Consider the following 23,552-nt stretch of genomic DNA (forward strand, 5'->3'; position numbering starts at 1 on the left):
CATATATTATTTTCAATGTGCATCACATCAAGATTATGCCACAGATCCAAATCTTTCCAATACTCCAAGTCCCACAAAGTGGACCTGCAGGTAAACAATAATCTCTCTTCTACCCTGCCATTCCATTTCCCGCTACCATTACCACGATGGTTTCCTAGTGTAATACGTCTGACCTTCTCTAATTCCACTTGCAACTCATCGGCGGTGAGCCTCTTTGTTGCATCACGGTTTTCATGCTTTGCATTGAACACATGTCTTCGGTATTTTCTAGGATGCGGCTTGTCCTTGGCAAGGAAACGGTGGTGTCCAATGTAACAGATCTTGCTAAGTATTGCGTATGGCAGCGGATTCCTGTCATAGCGAACACATGCATTGTAACCATGTGTCGTTCGCCCTGACATAGTGCCCAAAGCCAGATAATCATGGATGCACCAAATTATAACAGCACGCAGAAAGAAATCAGCTGGTGGGCTGCTATATAGGTCTCGAGTGAGAACACCCTTCCATAGCTGTTGAAGTTCCTCCACAAGAGGCTCCATGAACAAATCAAAATCCTTTCCAAGACTTTTTGGACCTGGGATGAGCAAGGCCATCATGTAGTTTGATTCTTTGGTGCAGACATTTGGAGGCATGTTGTAAGGGATAACAAGCGCTGGCCACATGCTATATGTGGCGCTCTGGTGGCCAAATGGGTTAAATCCATCTGAAGCTAAGCCAAGTCTAATGTTTCTCGGGTCAGCAGCAAACTCTTTGTGTTTATCATTGAAGCTTTTCCACTCACTACCATGATATGGATGGCTCATTACATTCTGATCTCCGTACTCCTGGTTCCTAGAATGCCACAGTACATCCTCTCTTGTTTCAGCATCATGAAACAACCTCTGCAATCTTGGTGTAATTGGAAAATGTCTCAGAACATTATGAGGAATCCTCTTCACAGCATTGCCATCTTTCCATCTTGATGATTTGCATTTTGGGCATTCACTTAAGTTGGCATAATCCTTCCGGAACAGAACACAATTATTCTTACAAACATGGATCATATCATATCCGATTCCAACTGCACGAAGGAAATTCTTCATTTTACTGTAGGTGTGTGGCAGCTCAGACGCATCTGGGAAAGATTTGCAGAAAGCAGCCAACATCGCATCGAATGATTTGTTGGTCATCCGCTCATATGTCTTCACCTGAAGAAAGGTGACCATAGCTGAGAATACTGACAGCTTATTTCCTGGGGTGACAGCAACGTTGCATTGTTCCAACATGCAGGTCCACCGTTTTTCTTCTGTAGGTGAAAGTTCACAGAATGCACGAGCATTTCGTAGCATTGTTTCAATGTTGGTCAAACTCACTGGCTCCGCCACCACCACCTCCTCCTCCTCTTCCACCTGAGCATCAGGCAGATCAAGATGGTGATGTGCTGCTTCCACGTAGTCAATAACATTGACGTTCACAGCTTCACCATGATGAACCCACCTAGTATATGTGACCGACATCCCATACAAGTGTAGATGATTTTGCATAGTTGACTGGGGTCTTGTAAGTGAATTCATACAACTGCTACACGGGCAGAGCACATCTGATTTCGGACCACCGTACTTAGCCCTGATAAAGTTCATGAAGTTTTCAACCCCCTCGACATATGCAGCGGAGAATCTTCGAGAAGAAGTTATCCAAGTCCTGTCCATCTGTTAGACATACAAATTAGTTCTTCTACTAGATATTACAGGAAAAACATATATGCTCTTTTATGAAGTCCAAAAAAAATACCTAGGTCGATGTCTAAAGCTATGGTAAGATATTTGGACGAGCAGATCTAAGTAACGAAATATATGTAAAGCTAATTCAACAAACAGATTTGAGTGCCAAATTATGGCAGGCTGTTTCAGTAGTCAATGAGGCCGAGCACATAGCCATCGAACTATCGAAGGCCATCGCAGCAACAAAGATCGAGTATAAAATGGTGTAGAGCTATTTCACCTAACAGATTGGCTACTAGACCATGGCAATCTACGTCACAATAAATATATGGCAGGATATTTTAGCAACTAATTGGCCTTGGCATGCCATCTCAGCTAAGCAGATTGAGTGAAGAACAGGGCAAGGAAGCTTCTTAAGCAGAGCATAATGACAGTAAACTACTTCGGCAAATAGTGAGATTAACAGCGTCTATTATCTAACATTCAGCGCTACACCGACATGAACGGGGCCTTAGTCTAGAATGTGCGTATCGTGGGAGAAGCTGACCGCCGTGCGTCTCCACACGAATGTCGCCAGCGGTGGTGGCGCTGACCGCCGTGCGTCCACAAGAACATAGCCAGAGGTGGCGGTGCGGCTAGAGGACGGCAGTCTACGAGAGTGTACTATGGGAGCGAGAGGATCGCTGACCCGCGGTGCCGACGTATCGGTGCGGCGGGGAGGGCGGCTTTGGCGGAGCGAATGGAGTGGAGGGGGACAGGGGGGAGGGGGTTTGGGGAATATTATTGGCTAGTTGGCCGAAGGGTGGTTGAATCGGATTTGGGGGGAATTTTTGGGTGTGGGGGGGCATTTTTGCGTGGTGGGCGGGGGGATTTTGGCGCATGGTCGGTTTCTCCAAGTGCAGTCCCACGTGTCAGTGAAGAGGCAAGCCGAAACGCGTTCCATTTGCGTGAGCCGTGTGCAGGACCGAACGTGTGTGGGTGAAATGTGACCGCGACAGGAGTGATGTGAGTGTACCGCCTTTTTCCTTTTAAACTAGGTGCTTCGCCCCCTCAAAAACAATTTGTTGCTCCGTGCGATCCATCGATACTACTACTAGTAATCCGGTAATCCCGACTAAAACGGCGCGGTCGGGTCTTTTCCCGCGCGATATGCTGGGAGGTTGGCTTAGTTGGGTTTTTTAGGACGAGTAATGCTACACCTATGTAATCCCAGTTACGTAATTAACGTAATGTGAAACGTGTGAGCTGTTGATGGTAGATTGGGGGAGGGAGGAGCCCACCACCATGAAAATCAGGGGAGGATAGAGAGAGGCAATTTACGTTAACCCTTTTGTAGGTTCCCGTAGATGTAGAAAGATGTGAAATGCGTGAATGTGTAGTGGACGTACTATTGGAGTGCCTAAGATAATTTGTGTATGTACAGACCCTATGTGTTTATTTTACTTCGCATGTTATATTTGTCTTGGTTCAATAAAAAGCAGAGTTGGTGATGATGGTGTGCCTGTCATCCTGCAATATAGGCCGTCCGATCTATATCTAACGGATAGGAAGGAAACTATGACAATTTACCCGCACTCCTCTCCACATTTGCAGATAAGGCTTTCCCTCATTCATCCTTTTCTCCCACAAGATCTTGATCTTCCGTGCAACGCACGGGCATCTTGCTAGTACTCCTACAATATGTATATTATTGTGAAAGTTCATATACACCGGCCGAGATTAATGCAAACACGGCAGATTTTCATTACATTTGGAACTTTTATAGGACAGAAAAATAAAAGAAACCCGACCCTAAACCTATTCTACGGCGGCGACCGACGTCCTCCATCTGCGATCTCTATGTACGGGGGCGGAGTTCAAGACCCGTGAAGTGAAGGTGCGGTCTCCGGCGAGGAAGAGTAGAACACGGGATACAGACCGGCCAGTTGGCACACCATGAACTGCCGCCTCCCATGCCCTACTCATCCTCGGAGGAGTCCCCGACCTCGGCGGTGCCGGACGTTGGACGGCGGCAAGTAGGACGCCTGGCTGATGGTGCTCCCATCATCGGCCGCCAGCGTGGCCACCGCTTATGCAGTCGTGTCCGCGTCCGGCTACGCCGCTATTGCGTCGCGAGAGGCAACTTGAGCGAGGGCGGCGGCCTCGAGCTCCATCCCCGAAGACAAGCTCTCCCGCAGAGCGTTCTCACTTGCGGTCATGGCGGATGTGGTGCCGGGTAGGAGGACGATGCACTATGGTGTGGAGGTTAGCTGGGCGGTGCCGCTTTAAGTAGCGCATTCCGGTGAGGCCAAGCGTCCAGGTGCGTCATTAAGTCGTTGGAGTTGGTTCCTCGGGCACCGAGCCTCTTAACGATGGCATACGAACAGACGGCATGAATGCGGGCAGCTGGCGCCGGCTGGGAACGCACCGCGTGACGGCGCGAGGGACGAGGGTTTTGGTGTTCCAGGGTAGTCAGCTGTGGTCGTGGCAACGTTGGAGATGCCCTTTGCTCACATGCGATCCTCGCATGTCATTGAAAAAGCAAGACGACCCGGCATGGTCTCAGGTCCAGAGGATGCAGTTGGACGCGCTACACCACTCCGCAGACGCGTGGCGGCGCCCCGTGCATCCTCGACGAGCCGGGTGTTGGGGTGTGTTTGGATTGTGGCCAAAGTGCACCTTACCAAAATTTTGGTCATGACCCAAAGATTGGTCTTTGTTTGGATGGTTGCCATTTTTGGCATGCCAATGAACTCTAGCCAACTCTAGTTCAATTTCCTTGCCAATGTCGGCCAAATCATGGGCAACCAATACCTGAACCAAAATTTTGGCCATGACCCAAATATTGGTCTTTGTTTGGATGGTTGCCATTTCTTTGGCATGCCAATGAACTCTAGCCAACTCTAGTTCATTTTTCTTGCCAATGTCGGCCAAATCATGGGCATCCAATACCTCAACCAAAATTTTGGCTACCCAATGCTTTGATGGGGCAACCTTGGGCACAAACGAAACATACCGTTGGTCGTGCCACAGCACTAACGCCACCCTCGGCACACTGAAACCGACCGTGTCTAGCTACGATATGAGCGTGTCGCTCACCGCGGTCGCCGTGTCCAGAGGTGGTGCTGGAGCTGCGCCCTGTTGTTGGCCCCAACGACCCACATGAACGGTTGTCGGTGGAGACGAGGTCGTGGGCCAGCTCCTCCATTGGACTAGTCTGCGCTACGTCGTCCCGACGGGTGTGCCCCACATGTCGGTTTCCCTGTTTTCCAGGCCATATTCGAGCGTCAGTGCTCCACGTTGCGCATTAGGCCTTTCACTATGTAGGCCAAGCGAGACAACTTATTGTTTCTTTGAGCCGTTCAAGTATAATCATGTGGCGTTTGCTTATTTCTCATTCATCTCCAACCCTCTTCGCATGTACCCACCCTGGTCCTCTTTCAATAGATCTCCGGACCCCGAGATGAAATCGAGAGGGAATGAGTGGGGGCACGTGATACCTAAGGCGGATTCAAAATTTTGAACCGGTGATCATAGCATCTGCAAATCATATATAAATGGTATTCAATGTTCGTTTCATTTTTGAACATACATTATACTCCCTCCTATCCTTTCTAGTTTACATATAAGTTTTATGTGTAGTCAAAGTATATCTACTTTGATCAAAAAGGTATCAACATTCAACAACGCCCAATCAATATTGTTAGATTCGTACGTACTCCTAGATTTGTACTCGAGATGGTTTCCAATTTGACTATTGACAAGATTAATAGTACATGAGATGTATAATGTGAAAATTATATCATTGGAAACTCCTTTCACATACGAATTTGACCATATGCTTTGTGTAAGTTGCATGTCATATATTATTACTCTAACATTTGGTCAAAGTTAGCCTCGAAAAATGCATTAGACCCTATATGCTTTGTGTAAGTTGCATGTCATATATTATTACTCTAACATTTGTGTAAGTTGCATGTCATATATTATTACTATAACATTTGGTCAAAGTAGTATAGTGGAGGTGGATCCTCTGACGTAGGTGTCCCTGCCTTACCCTCCCTTTCGGTCACTTACTGGCGGACCCCATGCTTGCTAGGCCCCGCATGTCAGTTACTCAATGGGTTCGGCCACGTCAGGGGATCCTCATCCATAGTATACTCCCTCTGTTTTCATTTACTCCGCATAAAACGCAGGGAGTGGTGGTATAATAAATGACGCGGGCGGGGGAGGGGGAGGGACGTCGGTTTGCTCTCAACTGTGGTCCCACAAGCGAGCGAAAACGCAAGACGAAGCGCGTTCCATTCAGTGAGCGATGTGGAGGGTCCAGCATGCCGGGCTGCAATGCGAACGCGACAAGAGCGATGCACAGTCAAAACCGATTGACCGGTCAACCACTATTCACACCAGAACCTTCGCTGCTCGGCCTACGCCAGCCACTGCCCTAAAACCACACCAAATATCCAGCCCATTCCCCCACCTTTCGATCCCCTAGCCCGCATCAAGCATCCCCTAGTTCGCCGGAAAGCCATGGTGCGCCGCAAGATCACTTACTACAAGATGCTGACGCTGGAGCGCCGCGCAGAAATCACGGCGGCGGTCGGCGCCACAGACCTCCTTTCCCAAGCTCGCTTTGCAGCGGGCCAATCCCCGAGTTCTCTGGAGCCAAGCTACGAGGAGGAGGAAGCCGATCCAATGTTCATGGCGGAGGTCGCGGCGCAGAAGGCCCCCGATGGGTATGAGACGATGGACGTCGACTTCATGCCGGCATCCGAGTCCCCCATGATGCAGGCGGACCAGCGGTTCAACATGGCGATACTAAAGGAGGACCGGGAGGCAGAGGCTCAACTCGACACAGAGCGCGCGCATGCTGCTGCCATTGAGGCTCTCCTGCAGGCAGAACCAGATATTGTGGATGTGAACTGGGCGGCGGAGGCTCAACTTGAGGCGGAGCGCGCGGATGCCGCTGCCATCGAGGCCTTCCTGCAGGCGGAACCAGACGTCATGGACTTGAACCGGGCGGCAGAGGCTCGATTCCACGCAGAGCGCGTGGATGTCGCTCTCATCGACGCCCTCCTACAGGCGGAACCGGACGTCCTGGACTTGAACCGGGCGGCAGAAGCTCGACTCGACGCGGAGCGCGCGGATGGCGCTGCCATCGAGGCCCTCCTGCAGGCGGAACCGGACGTCCTCGACTTGAACCGGGTTGTGCTCTCGTCCGTGCAGAGCGCCCGCATGCTCCGCTTGAACGAGTAGCTGGAGCCCGAGGACAACCACGGTGCGGAGACACACGTCGGCAGCGACGGCTGGTTCGCGCCAGTAGCCAAAGACAACGAGGCCGTCTCTTTCCGCGAGCAGTGATAGTTTTTCTTTATGTTGTTGTTTTTATGGACCTTTTGCTGTGTAAAAACATATATTTGTTATGCAAGTCGCCTGACTTGGGTCAGTCTACCATTTCAGGCGGTTGTATGAATATCCTACGTCTCCTAACCCTTCTTTCGTTCTTCCTCACCTCTTCTTCTTCCCCAACAGACCACCGCACGGCCGTACGGATACTCCCCAACATGTGGTTGGATAAACATACTCTATGAACAAAAATTATGTGTCAGCGATAGGATGGCTAAGTTTGGTTTGTTCACATGCGACAGCACGTGTCAGTGAGGGTGTGTTCCCTTGGTTGGGTTTGCGGCGTGCAGGAGCGACTGTGTGAGGGTGCGGTGCGACCGCGGCGTGCAGGAGCGACCGTGTGAGGGTGCAGTGCGACCGCGACAGCCGTGCGCAAGTGTACCTCCTTCTCATTTTGAAAACTTTAGGCAAGCTTGGCAAAAATGTGTGGCGAAGTTTGGCAATGCAAGGCCTAGACCCAAACAGGATAAGTACGTACATACTAGGAGTACTAGTGTTAAAAAAGAAAGGCGGGGTTTTCCTTCGCGGGATTTAATCCATACAAATCCTTGTTTCACGTGTCAATTAATGCGTATTTTTTTCTCGAAAGACCAAAGAGCTAACCATCTCACTCCTCATTGCTTGATTAATGTAGCGCCATGCAAACCAACCTTCTCACTTCCGCATGCATGCATGTCGTCTCTCTCTCTCTCCCATGTCCATCTCTTTGCACACATGCGCCTCTCGCTCTCTCTCCTGTTTCTGCATGCAAGCAGCTCTCTCTGCCTTGGGAAGATGCAAAGCACATGCGAAAGAGAGATGGGATTACTGCAGGCACGCATGTGGTGAAAAGGGATGGAGGGCCCGGTTGGAAAGAGCAGCGAAAAAATGCCAATGCGCAGAGCATTGCGGGGAAAACAAAATTTTCTTAGACGCAGACAAAAAAGGACCAGAGGGAGTACTACTAGGAGTACTAGTGCGGTGAGATGGTTTCTCGAAGAAGACGATGGAGAAGCGGAGTCAGCGAAGAGTGAAATGATGGTTGCTTCGTCCGTGCTTTTGTGATTTGACACCTCACTGCTTTGTGATTTGTGATAGAAGGGACAGGGGAGTAGACTCTGTGCTCTATACTGTACTACATGCGTCCAAGCATGGGAGAAAGAGGAGAGACATTGCATTTTTCTATTCCTTTAACCAATCAATTAGGGAGCTTCGGTTCCATCTTTTTGGCTTTGGCAACACCGTCCACAATGGTTCCCACGGTGCCAAAAGCTATTTTCACATTTGGCTACACATTGTGGATGCCCTTAACCGTACCACTTGGTTTTGCTCCTGTGTGCTATCTATACAAATCTCAATTATATTGATCTAAAAAATTATAGAATCAAGATTAGTAAAAAGGAGGTGATTTTGTCGCGCGGATGGCAGGGGAGGTTTCTTATTTGAGCAATGCTACATCCACGTAATGGTTTACATAAAGTTACGAACTGATGTGATGTGGGACTATTCGATTGGATTAAAGGAGAGGATTAGGCCCACCCCACCTAAAAATCAGGGGGGCATATATAGATTAGATGGAAAGTATACGTAGCAGCTACGTAGCCCTTTGTAAGTCTAGGATTAGGCTTCTTATTTTCGGAGGACGTTGTCCTGGCGGTTTGCTAACATGCGGTCCCACGTGTCAGTGCTTTACCAAGCCGATCCGCGTCCCACATGAGGCAGAACAACGGCAGAAGCAATACATGGTTAAGTTGAAGAAGATGAGCGAGAAGCGGATTCAACAATGAGTGAAATGATGGTTGCTTCGTCCCTCCAACTTAACTGCGGGAAAGGTGCAGCTTTGTGATTTGACGCCTCATTGCTCATTATTACACCGGCGCCATGACTGGGGTGCTTCACCCCGGCTGCTCTGCACTGTATTCCGGTATGGCATGTGGACCCGGTAGCTTGATGTCCCACATGTCGGCGAAAGGGACTAGAAGATTTATGAAAGCGAGCGCTCCACTCTTACAACGGAGGAGTAGACGACACGACGGCCTAGTGAACTGTCACTTGTATTGTATAGTACTATAGTTTTGCTGTTTCGCACGATCCATCGATACAAACCCGATTAAACAGGAAAGGCGGGATTTTTCCCGCGCGGTAGATGATACTGGGCATACATTTCAAAGGCAATTTTAATGTATGCAAACTGAATAATTATAAGTAACAATATGATATCTAGTAAAACTAAAAACACATATGATTTATTGTGTTAGAGTGTAGTAGTAGTGCTATATTGCATAGTTGTTAGATGTAACATGCGAGAACGTGTAGAGATGTAGTTTTAGAGGGCCTACAGAGAGAAAAGCATAATACGGTCACCGAACTTCAGAATAAGCTGATTACGATCAGTATATACATTTTGTGGTGATTATACGGTCACTTGCTCACAGTTCAGCATCGGATTGCACTTTGTTGACCGACCAAATAGTCTGCGTGGCGCCATGTTGACTAGTTAAATTTACCACGTTCCTTGTTGGTCCCACCTGTCAGTTCGCATAGGCAAAAGGTCAGATAAACAAAAATTTACACAGGCACGACAAGGCTCCAACCCGTGCGCGGGAATCACCTGGTTGTGTATGTGTCTGTCAGGGCCTGATGTGTGCGCATGCACGTGTAGGTTGAGCACTTGAGCGTGAGAGTGTGTGTTGGTCGTGTGGTGTACTGGTGTGTGCATGCATGCATGCGTGTGTGCGTGTGAGTGTTGCATGCGTGCGTGTGAGTGTTGCATGCGTGCGTGGCTGCGTGTGTACGTGTGAGTGTTGCGTGTGTGCATGGGTGCATGTGTTTGTATGAGTGTTGCGTGGATGCAGTTCGTGTGCATGCATGCATGTGTGTATAATCACCACACCAGCTCCTGTGTGTTAAAACAGACGGCTCAGCATACCAATACAAGGCCACCTTGTCCGCTGTGCTCGCGGTCATGACTTCGAACCACCGTCCAAATATTTTTTTGTCGTTTGTTTTCATTCTTACTAGCAAGATGCCCGTGCATTGCACGTAACATCAAGATGCATTTGTATGACTTGTTTATCTTGTGAGAGAAAAGGATGAACAAGGGAAGGCCTTATTTGCAAATGTGGAGAGGTGTGTGGGTACCTTTTTGCAAAATTGCTAATAGTTTCTTTCCTATCTGTCAGATATAAATCGGACGGCCTATATTGTAGGATGGCAGGCACACCATCATCACCAACTATGTTTTTTATAAGAGTGTATTTTATGTATTTTATAAGAGTGTAGATGTAGAGTAGATACAAGTCGACAAGTGGGCACGATGGTAGTGAGATAATGTGATGCAACACTAGAGGTGCCACATGGAGCGTTTAACTGGTCAACTAGTCATGTCATGAGCAAATACAGAGTTGTACGGTGAGCCCGTGTCTGTATAATAACCACTAAACGTAAATGGAGACCGTAATGAGTGGATTCTGAAGTCCAATGTACGTATCGTTCTTTTGCTTCAAATACAATGATCGTCATTGCATATATCGCGAGAGAAAGATGAAACATGCGTGAATTTTCTGGGGGCTTACTTTTAGAGGACCTGGAGATAGTTTTGTGTGCAAACGTGAAAGGGGCGTACAGGAGGTATGCTATGGAGAGAGAGATGCTCTTTATTTCTCTTTATTATGACTAACTTTGTATGTAGTATAAAAATATACAAATTCACAGTGCGGAATAAATATCATAGTGGGCACCATGCAATGCAAATTAACATTCGTACTCCTCCATATAACTTTGTAATGTTGTATATATGTAGAAACTCTAAAATAATTTTTTGGCCACACTTTATTCAAAAGGAATGTTGTATGCGAAATAAATGTGAAGAGAGGGCTTTTTAGATCAATGGGGTACGTGATGTAACATGTGTGAATGTGCAGTTGATGCATTTGGCGGGGCCTAGAGAGGTATGTGTGTGTATTACGTATTCGAGAGAGGCATGGATAGAGGGGCCGACGGGGGGGCGTGGGAGAGATAGCACGAGAAATGAGAGTGGTCTAGAGAGAGAGAGACAAATATGATGTCACGACAAGAGATTCCATTCCCTTGAGTGTGTATATGCAAGGTGGAGAGAATAGAGGCACCAGGAGAAATTTTTTGTGTGTGTGGTGTTTGTGTTGGTATGTGTGGGTGTGAGAAGATAATGAGACATGGGTACAGAGGGTGTGTCACCGCGTGAGGTCCGGTGGGTCGAGGTGAGGCCCTTCGTTCAGTTTCGTCCTACGCCACATTGGTCGGCCCGTGACGCATTTAGGAAGACCCATGGATGACTAGTCGTACAAGACGAAGATAGTAGAATTGTGAAGGACTCTGTGTCCATTGACAAAGCCGGCTAGGATTTGTAACCCTAGGTTCTCGGACTAAGGTAACCCCTTTATCTCTGATATTACTATTCATCCAACCTAACTTTAAGGGGCATTCTACAGAATGCTCTGCTAGAATCATACTCGTCGATTAGGAAGAGAGGTTTGAGACAATGCATGAGAGACAGGCGTAAAGACAATGTGCGTACATGAGACACGTAGGCAGGTCCATGTATATAGAAAGGGTCGATGAGGATTGTGCGTGTGTATGTTTGCGAGAGGGAGAGTGCTTGTGATAAAGGTTAGTGGAAACAGTTGTAAATGGTTACGAGAGGGAGGGAGTGTTATATTTAGAGCATGTGTGCGAGAAAGACACCTCGCGAGAGAGTGTGTGAGCATGTGTGAGAGACCACCGATGGAGAGTGAAACTACACGTAAAAGACTGCTCTACACATTGATTAAAGATATAAATTGTATCCAAATATTAGGATGGGATCATGATATTTGCAATTCGCATAAGGAGCGGTCATTGATCCATCAGACATCTAGATTCTATCGAATTTGAGCATGTCTATGCTATTATTCGACACAATTGATCCACATAGTTAGTATTTTGAACTCCATACAATGCATCGCTTTAGCAATCGAATATAAACATGAATATAGTTCATGTTTTGTGTGTAAAGCACATTATACATACGAAAGTTACACAATGGACATTATAAATAGCTACCAATGAACTAGCATACATTTGAATTCAACTTAAGGTGGTTTAAAAAAAATCGAATTCAACATGAAGTCCATTCAATTATTTGAATTTGATATCATGGCATTTGTAAACCATACCTAAATTATGGGGGCACCAATCTTTGCTCTGATTTTGTACATAATAGCATATGTAGTCGTGTACAAAATAGATTCAAATTTAGCTCCTCCATTCCAAAATAATTGTAGTTATAGGATTTTCAGGTGTTAAAATTTCAAAAAGAACCGGATAATTTAATGAGGTTTTCAAACATACAAGGTCAAATATAACATTGTCTATTTAGGTCAATCCTAATAGTTCAAGAGTACTCTAAACGTGAATGCTTGTGTTTTAAAATTTCGAAAGAAGCGCCAAAAGAGCCTCTACTCGCCCGAAACCGCGTGAGACCAATGTTTGGTAGTACAAGGAAATTACTTTTCTAATAACTCCGACCCGTGAAACCTACCAGCCCGACGTCCAAAGGTCTAAACCGGGGTAGGTTTGTAGCTTCATCTAGACGCCACGCAACCGCATCCGAAAAACATTCATACACAATGGCCACCTAAACACACATGCGCGTGGCCGAAATCGCTCCCGCCCACTATTTGGGACACCTGGGATTACCATCCTACCCCCGACCCGCAGTAGGTCCGAAATTTAAGAGGGGGCAAAGTTTGTACTTTCCCCAAATTTCAAACAAGCGCGCCCCATCTTCTGTTCAAAAAAGCCAAAAACAAGCGCGTCCCAGACCGAAACATGGTTCCCCCCACCCGTCCGATTCCCCATTCATACTCCGTGGGCGCCAAAACTACCTCTCCACCAGCCGCGAAACCCCGGCGTCCAACGTCCGCCACCCCATCCCACCCATCAACCGCCGCCCTCCTCCATCACGCCGGAGCCGATACCCCGACATCGTCGTCCACCGCAACCTCAACCGCAACGCCCTCCACGGCTAGTAGTTGAAGCCGAGGCCGAGCCGTCCATACCCGAGCCAGTTCAACCACGCCGTCCTACGCCTCACCGCTGCCGCTCCAACTTTGCCACCCTCCACCACACCGGAGTTGTTCCTACTACGCCGTCCGCCGACATATGGCCACGGCAACACAGTCAACAATTTGGCCATGGGTTCATCCAAGCCTGCACCCTCTAGAACATCGGTTTCCCCGGTAAAAAGAAGAAGATCGGCGCGACATGTGGAGGTGACCACACCGGCAACCAAAAAAGGTACTCCTCTTCCCTTATTTGTGCAAATCTTACATCTCTGCTTGCACGGTATTCATCCCACAGAAGACACTAGTTGACTGCTTCTTCTTGATACTACATGTTCCTAGTAACTCGCGATGCACAAGGTTTCTCCTCATATACTATTTCAACTTAGCTAGAGGTCCGTCGCGCCCCTGAATTTCAATTTCTGGCCAGTTGATTCCCAATTAACGGAAGCATTCCCTGGCGTAACAGGCGCTAGTACGCCTATTACGCCGGGGAAGCAGCGTCTTGGTGTTTATCTTAGGGGCGTGTGCGGCCTAGAGCTACTGGTGCCTGATCTGGATGTCGTCCGGGATGGCCTGGGGGTGCTGCCAAGCACGGCGGTGGTGTGAGGTCGATGGGAGGGCGGGGCGGCGGAGGCAAGGGTCTGGGCCGGTGGTCACTGGAGGTTCGAGAAAGATCGTCAACAGTGACTGGCGGGAGGTAGACGAAGGCCATCTGCCCGTTCCTTATAGATCGGACGGTTCATTAAAAAAATCGACTGACCTATTTATTTTCAGCCGACTTTTATCTTAGATATGACCACATGTGGTGGTGTGCTGGAGGAGTACCTGCATTTCCTGTGCTCATATATTACAAAATCATATGGAGTAGAATTTAAGTTTGGTTGTCATGCAATGTTGTAGAGCTATCATATGTCTCCTGTCATTTATTTTTCAGCCACCTGCTATCTGCTACTTTTATAGTGCACTAGTTCTGCACACACTTCGCCCTTACTCTCACTATTGTGTTTTTATGCAATGGTATTTCAGACTCTGCTGCCATGAGAGAAGCCAAAAAGAAAAGAGAGAAGTCGCTCCAGCTTCGTATGCGGGTAGGCAAGACACGTTACAGCGCTATAAAGGGTGCAGTGTCAGCAGATGGAGACGGTAAACGTAGCTCTGGAGTTGATGACCTCGCTCGCAATGAACCACCATCCCAGGTGCTTGCTTTAACTTTGCGGTGTCATATGTGGTTGCATGTTCCATATCGTGTCTAGCTTGTATTCGAAAGGCCGAAGTCGGTAAGATAAGGAAAGATATTTTTTTACTTGAACCACCATCCCGTGAGCACCAGAAGACAAATAGCGAGTCAGGGCACTGGCCGAGCCAGTGACAAGCCCAGCAAAGATAGGCATCACCTGGAAGCCAACTAAAAAGCTGCGATGGTGGCGAAGCAGCCCGCCTCCCACTAGGCTCTCAGGTCCTAGCACTACAAGAAATATGTCAACTTATGACCTTCTGTCAGTGACCCTTGAAGAATTGCTCATAAATTTATGACCATTTTAGACCAATTGGTCAAAAGCTGTTCAGGGGGCTCCAAACCCTAAACCATTGCGACCATTTTGGTCAGAAAGGTCGTAATTTCCTTACACGAAATGGTCACAAAGCAAACAATGCTAGTCTGCTGCCTTATTTCTAGTTGTTAATGACCAATATAGATGGTCATAGACTTGTAGATTGTGGTGGGTTGTGATGAGTAGGCGCAATCTCATCAGTTTTGCCTATGTGTCATGTCCATGTGGCAGTTTTTGCCCTAGGTTGTGAAGCAACCTATATTTCTATCATTCCCAAAATTCCCAAAAAAATCTCATAAATTCTTTGGGGCATATCTTCATCAAATATGTAAAAATCCTTCCTTGCCTAGTTCAAAACTAATTCAACAATATTCATTTTCCTATTATGTTCACAACAACACTTTATGAAGGAAGTGCTATTTATATATTCTTGATTGCCCTCGGAATTTTTGGGCACTCTTTCCTATCCAAATCATTACCACATGACAAAATTCAGCTCCATTTGCCTAGCAAATCTTCCTCGGCAAATTTCCAAAGTTTTTGTCCACCTAGAAGCATTGTGAAGGAAGTACCTTTTTTATATCTCTAAATGACATGAAATTTATACAGTTCCTTCATATGCCCAAATTATCACCCTCCTCCAAATTGCAGCTCAGTCAAATCATCTATGTGAGCCCAGGTTCAATTTATATTTTATGGCCAAATTGGCACGTTGCAAAGCAAGTGTTATATAGACCCCTCCTATTACCCTCAAACTTTTCGGGCACTCTTCCATACCCAAATCATACCCAAATCATTGCCACATGATAATATTCAGCTCAATTTTCCTAGTAAATCTTTCTCAGGAAATTCCCAAAGTTTCTACCTCGAGAGAAGCTTTGTGAAGTAAGTACTAGCTAGGCTTACCCAAATGATCTGAAAATTTACCAGCGCATGACCATAGCTATGTAACTTACCTACACCAATTTTTAGCTCATTTCATTCATCCAATCTCTCTCACTAGTTTTCCCAAGTTTTTGTCCATAGAAGAGCATTGTGAAGGAAGTACTACTTTGGCATGTCAAAATGATATCGATTTTTACAATGCTTTCCTATGCCCAAATAACCATCCTCCACCAAATTTTAGCTCAATCCAGTCATTATTTTGAGCCCAGCTTCAACATTCATATTTTTGTCCAGTGTGGTACTTTGTAAAGCAAGTACCACCTAGGATCCTCCTTTTGAGCTGAAAATTTGTGAATACATTCTCCTTAGTAGATGATCATCCTCGGCCAAAACTAACGCCCATTGGCCATGTGCATTTCCCGTACCGCTAATCAAACAGTTGGCTGCTTATTCATGTTTGAGCATCGATCGGTCTCCTCGTGAGAATCTTATGTTGTGATTTTCTTCCTAGCACCTACCTGGGGAGTGCCCAACCCACTAGACATGCCTAGGCCACCCAGAACACATGGCAACGCCACGGCCATGCGGTGACCACGCGGCGGGCATGCGAGTTTACGCGCTCTAGAGTTGGGGGCCCAAACCTCGACGTATCGCCACCAAACCATGTATTTATGATTAAATAGGTACTTATGTAACTAGAAATGATTTTTGGAAAAAATAAATAGCAAACTATGAGGCAGCTGCAGTTCAAATTTGACCCGCTTCCTACTGAATCAGCGGGAATTTGTCTTCTTCACCAAAGGTGGATCAAAAATTTTGACACCCAACCATTTTGTCAATTGTGCATTAAATATGTACTAGTATTTTATAAAATTGATTAGGTCCAATTTTGCAACAAATATATGGTAGGTCCTTCACAAAAAAACTCATTTCAGGCACTCGGAAAATGGAAAATGGTTTTTTCGTCCAAAGAAAATGAAAACTTCCTTAGGCAACATTGTTTGCCATTTCAATATGCACCCTTGTGCACAATATGAGATCATTTGAACAAACTATGCCATGAATGTGGCCATAAGATTGATCATTTGGCTTGAAAGCCATGAATCTTCACACTTGATAGCTCATTTCTGAGAACACTTTTTTAAATAATTACTGTATTATAATTTTATTATTTTTCCTGGAAACTTGTTCACATATAATGACACAAATGCTAAGGTTTTCCAATTTTTTGATTTTTTTTGAATTTTTTATGCCCATTTCAAAATGCGGTCAAAACGGCGGGCTTGACCGTTCCTAGCTAGTGGTTGAATATTGGAATTTTTTTGGTGTTTCTCTAATTAAATAGATACTTATGTACCTAGAAATTATTTTTGGAAAAAATAAATAGCAAACTATGAGGCAGCTGCAGTTCAAATTTGACCCGCTTCCAGCTGAATTGGCGGGAATTTGTCTTTTTCACCAGAGGTGGATCAAAACTTTTGACACCCAACCATTTTGTCAATTGTGCATTAAATATGTCCTAGTATTTTATAAAAATGATTTGGTACAATTTTGCAATAAATATATGGTAGGTCCTTCACAAAAAAACCTCATTTCGGGCACTCGAAAAATGGAAAATGAATTTTCCGTGCAAAGAAAATGAAAACTCCCTTTGGCAACATTGTTTGGAATTCCAAGATGCACCCTTGTGCACAATATGAGATCAAACTATGCCATGAATGTGGCCATAAGATTGATCGTTTGGGTTGAAATACATGAATCTTCACACATGATAGCTCATTTCTGAGAACACTTTTTTAAAATAATTACGGTATTACAATTTTATTATTTTTCCTGGAAACTTGTTCACATATAATGACACAAATGCGAAGGTTTTCCAATTTTTTGATTTTTTTGAATTTTTTATGCCCGTTTCAAAATGCGGTCAAAACGGCGGGCTTGACCGTTCCTAGCTAGTGGTTGAATATTGGAATTTTTTTGGTGTTTCTCTGATTAAGTAGATACTTATGTACCTAGAAATGATTTTTGGAAAAAATAAAGAGCAAACTATGTGGCAGCTACAGTTCAAATTTGACCCGTTTCTAACTGAATCGACGGCAATTTGTCTTTTTCACCAGAGGTGGATCAAAACTTTTTTCACCCAACCATTTGGTTAATTGTGCATTATATATGTCCTAGTATTTTATAAAATTGATTTGGTCCATTTTTGCAACAAATATATGGTAGGTCCTTCACAAAAAAACCTCATTTCGGGCACTCAAAAAATGGAAAATGAATTTTCCGTGCAAAGAAAATGAAAACTCCCTTTGGAAACATTGTTTGGAATTCCAAGATGCACCCTTGTTCACAATATGAGATCATTTGAACAAACTATGCCATGAATGTGGCCATAAGATTGATCGTTTCGGTTGAAATACATGAATCTTCACACATGATAGCTCATTTCTGAGAACATTTTTTTAAAATAATTACCGTATTACAAGTTTATTATTTTTCCTGGAAACTTGGTCACATATAATGACACAATGCGAAGGTTTTCCAATTTTTTGATTTTTTTTGAATTTTTATGCCCATTTCAAAATGCGGTCAAAACGGCGGGCTTGACCGTTCCTAGCTAGTGGTTGAATCTTGGAATTTTTTTGGTGTTTCTCTGATTAAATAGATACTTATGTACCTAGAAATGATTTTTGGAAAAAATAAATAGCAAACTATGAGGCAGCTGGAGTTCAAATTTGACCCACTTCCAACTAAATCGGCGGGAATTTGTCTTTTTCACCAGAGGTGGATCAAAACTTTTGACACCCAACCATTTGTTTTATTGTGCATTAAATATGGCCTAGTACTTTAGAAAATTGATTTGGTATAATTTTGCAACAAATATATAGTATGTCCTTCACAAAAAAACTCATTTTGGACACTTTAAAAATGGAAAATGATTTAAAAAAACTAATTTCTCCTAACTCTTTCAAAAGGTATTTGTCTTATTTCGATTTGTCATTATTCCTGAAAACTCAAGTCAAATTTGATGAAACATGAGAAGATATTTTATTTTTATTTTTATTTTTCAGATCATAAAATAGCCAATATGATTTAGCACCTTACTTTTAGTCGATTACGACCAATTTAGATGGTCAAAAAATGTAGTACTGGTATACTGCGTTCTGATTGGTCCAGGAGCATCTCACGCGGATCGTGCCTAATCACCGTCGTATGCTCCTGGATCCAATGGCCCGCCTGTCTCACCCACGTCGCCCAACCCACAACCCGCACTCCCTCCCACGCACCCAACCGCACCCAACCCCTCGTGCCCACTCACCTCTCTCTCTCTCTCTCGAACCCTAGCGCTCCACTCCTCCCTGGCCGCAGCCACCTCCGGCGCCCTCTGTCCGGCGAGATCCATATGGATCGAACCCCTCCAATCCGCACCACCTCCGGCGCCCTCTGTCCGGCGAGATTCATATGGATCGATCCCCTCCAACCCTCCAACCCACGACTCCTCCTCCTCTCCTGCTCTCTGGATCTCTGGATTGACCCAACCGCTTCTCCCCCAATCCCGTCCTCCTCCATGCCGAGCCGAGAGACACTCCCCACTTCCAGCCGAAACCCTAGCCTGAGACCCCTTCCTCCTCGATGGCCAACCCCTCCATGGCGGCCGGCGACAGGATGCCCTTGGCGGAGGGGGTCCATGCCGTCGGAGCCCAGATCCGCAACTGCATCCGCGTGGCGCCCGTCGACCGCGTGGCTGCGGCCCTAGCGACGCGATGGTAGGGTCGGCCCTGGCGGTGTTGGAGGCGGCAAGCCAGTCCCTGAGAAACCGTGAGATCCTCGGCGCCGTGGGCACCACCACGGCGGCGCTAAGCACCACCGATGCCGATGGGGTCCAACGAGGCGGACAAGCCGCTGTGGCGGATCGATGCGTCGTTCGAGCAGCTCACGGCCGTCGCCAAGCCACAACAGCAGCCCGCGATGGCGGCGGGGGACTTCTCACGTGCCTGCTCCAATGTCTCCGTCCTCTCTGGCTGCCTCGACATCGCCTTCAAATTTGCCTTGATGGACTAAGTCGCCAAGGCAAGCGGCCGCTCCTCAGCCCCCCTCTCCTCCCCCACTACCTGCTCTGTTGTTCGGTATGCTACTTCATTGTGCTTGTACTGTATGTGGTAAAATTTCTGGTGATTCCTTCCCGGGACATTGATTTAGTTGTGTGAAGTTGAGAGGTTTGGGATGAAATGACCATTGCTTGTTCAATCAGTAAATTCTTCAGTGTTCTTGGCTTCTTAGTACATGCACATTCGCATTTATTGTATCTGAATTGTATCAACTTGCCAGTTAGCTAATTACTAAAATCATGTGCACATAACTATGTGAAGTTGATGTTCAACCATTACATGTGATAACTAGGAAGCATATTTTTATCAGTGGACTGCTATTTCTTTTCTTGCTTCTGTTTGCAAAATTAGGTGATCAAGGTAGCCTCGTTTTCTTTAGTGTTAAAAAAAGTACTAGGCTGCAGTTTTTTAGTGTGTCATCTTTATATGTGTCTTTCGAGTGAACAAACTATGCTAAAGGTAGATCAGGACTTCCATCTAAAGTGGAATTCTATCTTGGGTCTGATCTTTTGAATGAAAAGTTTTAGTTAGAAATACACTGCTTTCTATCTGAAGGGGTGTATAGCTGTGTTGTATGACGTTGTTAGTTTTTGATGTACAAAAACTTGGTAGGTATTCTAGGCTGATGATTGTTGGGACTCTATAGTTATTGAATGGATTTGCTAGCAACAAGGTGCCAGGCACAATTTACTGGTTATGAGAAGACTATAGTTGTGTTATTGTGATATTCAATTTATAGAATTGACTATGTTCTGTTTTTGCTTCAGGTAAACCAAGGTTTTGCTCATGGCTCGTACTAAGCAGACTGCTCGTAAGTCCACTGGAGGAAAGGCTCCTAGGAAGAAGCTAGCCACCAAGGTTTGTGACTGCAATATTGATAGTTTACCTATGCCATGTCTTTATTTATGGTTTAGGTAAATTGAACTGGGTATAATTTGAACCTCAACCTTCATTGCCAGCTTATGACCAGATATCCTACTGATGTATATGGACTATCATGGTATTATTGTTAATTTGACCATGTGCTCTACTTTGCTTTTTGACAGGCTGCCCGTAAGTCTGCTCCCACAACTGGAGGAGTGAAGAAGCCTCACCGTTACCGCCCTGGAACTGTTGCTCTTCGGTGTGTAAAATCTTCCAACCTATTCTAGCATGTGTTATAGTTTTGTTTTGAAGTATTCTCAAATGAGTAAATTTTGTGCTTGACTTTGCAGTGAGATCCGCAAGTACCAGAAGAGCACGGAGCTGCTCATCAGGAAGCTTCCATTCCAGAGGCTTGTTAGGGAGATTGCCCAGGACTTCAAGGTGATCAATCAACTTGTGCACTACATTGTGATGCTCCTGTTGTGTCAACTCTTATAGTATGATGAATCAAGTAAACTAAAAGCACCATCATGTTCTGTCTGTGCAGACTGACCTCCGCTTCCAGAGCCATGCGGTGCTGGCCCTTCAGGAGGCTGCAGAGGCCTACCTGGTGGGTCTCTTCGAGGATCCGTGGCGAGAGGGCTTAAGGTGCTTGCTTTGCCTGTGGGAATGTCTCTGGCGGGCATCTGTGTCTGCTTTTGCTGCTGTTTTTAGTGATTGTTTGGAACTACTAGCTCTAATTTAACTTACTTCTCGTTCCCCTGTTTCTGCTATCAGTATTCCCATGGAAATTTAGGTAACTATAGTAATACTGTACAATAAACATCATTGCATTACAAGTTGGGTTTGAATCTACTTGTGAGCAAGTGGGTGCGCCCATTCTAGAAATATGGTATGTAGATTTGCTTCACAGAACTGATGATGATGCACCTATTTGGAACAGTCCAGTCCATTCTCACAACCAATTAAGTCCAGAGCTCACACCTCTCTGTTGATGATGCACGTACATTCCAGTTAAAGAATAACACATGATTAATTAATCCTTGGGCTCTTCTAGCCGTGCTTCTTACTCAAGGTTCCAAGTAGAGATTCCTATAGACGTATACTTGCTTTGCTGCCGATTCCTGACTCTGTCTATCTGTTTTCGAACTATAAAATGCAGCGATGCCAAACATCGCCTCTGCTTCAACTAATTAATTTTCTGCGTGCCAAACAGAGCCTGTGATGTTATCAAAATATTTGCTACTCTTAATGGGTTTATCCCACTTGATGATCTTAACCACCAAGATCTCTGAGGCTCTTATTTCTAGTCTAATGTTATCAGTACAGTACATCCGTTGTTTGCATGATAGATACATATATGTGACATCAATTTGTCGTTGGATATTGCTGGAAACTAGCTATGTCACATCAATTTCTTGGTTGTCTAGTTTGTTATGTCACATCAATTATATGCTTTTTCTGAGATTGTGTTTTAGCTACTGCCACTTTGAGCTGTTGTATATTTTAGTTATCAATTACAACAAAGCATTCTTACATTCCAGACTTGATCTTACTACTAAATAGCACCCCCTGTTGTTGTTGTTGTTGTTGTTGTTATTCACCCTATCCTTGCTGTTCTGTTTTCTTGTTGGCAGATATTTTGAGTAAATTCAAGACAAGATGTTCAAAGAAGCTCCAAGACATTCTTATATAGCAAGTTATGTAATAATAGATGGGTTATCTGGGAATTTAATGTATCTTCTCTCTGTTTGTGAATGAAATAGTAATTATGTATGTGATTTAATGTATCTTCTCTCTGTGAATTTCATGTATGTTTCAGATTTACAATTCCTGTTTCATATGAAATAGTAATTATGTATGTGATTTGAAAATGTGTGCAATGAAAACATGACTCATGTGTAACACCCTCGATGCGACTATAGCTCCCACGTGTTGAGGCACGACTTAGAGACATAATCGCATTGAAGGCATATGTCGCAAGTTAGGCAATCTTCACAACATCCCATGTAATATATAGATAATAAAAGGGGAGATAACATAGTTGGCTTACACTCGCCACGTCAATCAAGTACATAAATAACATTACATCATTCAAACACTCATGGCCCGACTACGGCGCCAAAATAAAAGATAACCCAACATGCGACACGGTCCCGATCACCCCAACTGGGCACCACTACTGATCATCAGGAAAGGAAACATAGTATCGTTGAGAGTCCTCGTCGAACTCCCACTTGAGCTCAAGCGCGTCACCTGGAGCGGAATCATCAGGCCCTGCATCTGGTGTAAAAGTAATCTGTGAGCCACAGGGACTCAACAATCTCGCACCCTCGCGATCAAGACTATTTAAGCTTATAGGAAAGGCAAGGTATATATGTGGAGCTGCAGCAAGCGACTAGCATATATGGTGGCTAACCTGTTCGCAAAAGAGAGCGAGAAGAGGAGGTAAAGCGCGAGCGCATAACTAAAGAGGGCAACATGCGGCAAGCATTACTCCAACACCGTGTCCACTTCCCGGACTCCTCCAAGAAGATACCATCACGGTAACTCACACTATTGATTCATTTTAATTAAGTTAAGGTTCAAGTTATCTACAACCGGACATTAACAAATTCCCATCTGCCCGTAACCGCGGGCACGGCTTTCGAAAGTTCAAATCCCTGCAGGGGAGTCCCAAGTTAGCCCATGACAAGCTCTCACGGTCAACGAAGGAATAGACCTCCTCCCAAGACGTTCCGATTAGACTCGGTACCTTGGATCTTCAAGACACTTCGACAGGTTAAAACAAGACCAGCAACACCGCCCGAATGTGCCGACAAATCCCGATAGGAGCTGCACATATCTCGTTCTCAGGGCACACTCAGATGAGACTAGATACGAGTAAAACCAAGCCTCAAGTTTCCCCGAGGTGGCCCCACAGGCAGCTCAGTCGGACCAACACTCAGAGGAGCATTGGCCCGGGGGGGTTAAATAAGATGACCCTCGGGCTTCGGAAAC

The 23,552-nt window shown here is 45.4% G+C and overlaps 1 protein-coding gene and 1 non-coding gene across 2 annotated transcripts; both read left to right on the forward strand.

Annotated features, from left to right (window-relative positions):
* The first annotated feature begins 20,459 nt into the window (after positions 1-20,459).
* Positions 20,460-22,202, forward strand: LOC125547013 (histone H3.3-like). The gene is made up of 5 exons (XM_087515713.1): positions 20,460-20,546; positions 20,735-20,811; positions 20,903-20,993; positions 21,100-21,200; positions 22,190-22,202. Exons 1-5 carry the CDS (start codon positions 20,475-20,477, stop codon positions 22,200-22,202), a joined length of 354 nt encoding a protein of 117 aa, XP_087371839.1. The 5' UTR covers positions 20,460-20,474.
* On the forward strand, positions 21,769-21,851 carry LOC125549635 (small nucleolar RNA SNORD24). Its single transcript, XR_007301411.1, has one exon. It is a non-coding gene; the product is annotated as a small nucleolar RNA SNORD24 (small nucleolar RNA).
* Positions 22,203-23,552: the final 1,350 nt, after the last annotated feature.

The sequence above is a fragment of the Triticum urartu genome, chromosome 3A (assembly GCF_056163025.1).
Source record: "Triticum urartu cultivar PI428250 chromosome 3A, HENAU_Tu73, whole genome shotgun sequence".
In the NCBI taxonomy this organism is placed as follows: Eukaryota; Viridiplantae; Streptophyta; class Magnoliopsida; order Poales; family Poaceae; genus Triticum; species Triticum urartu.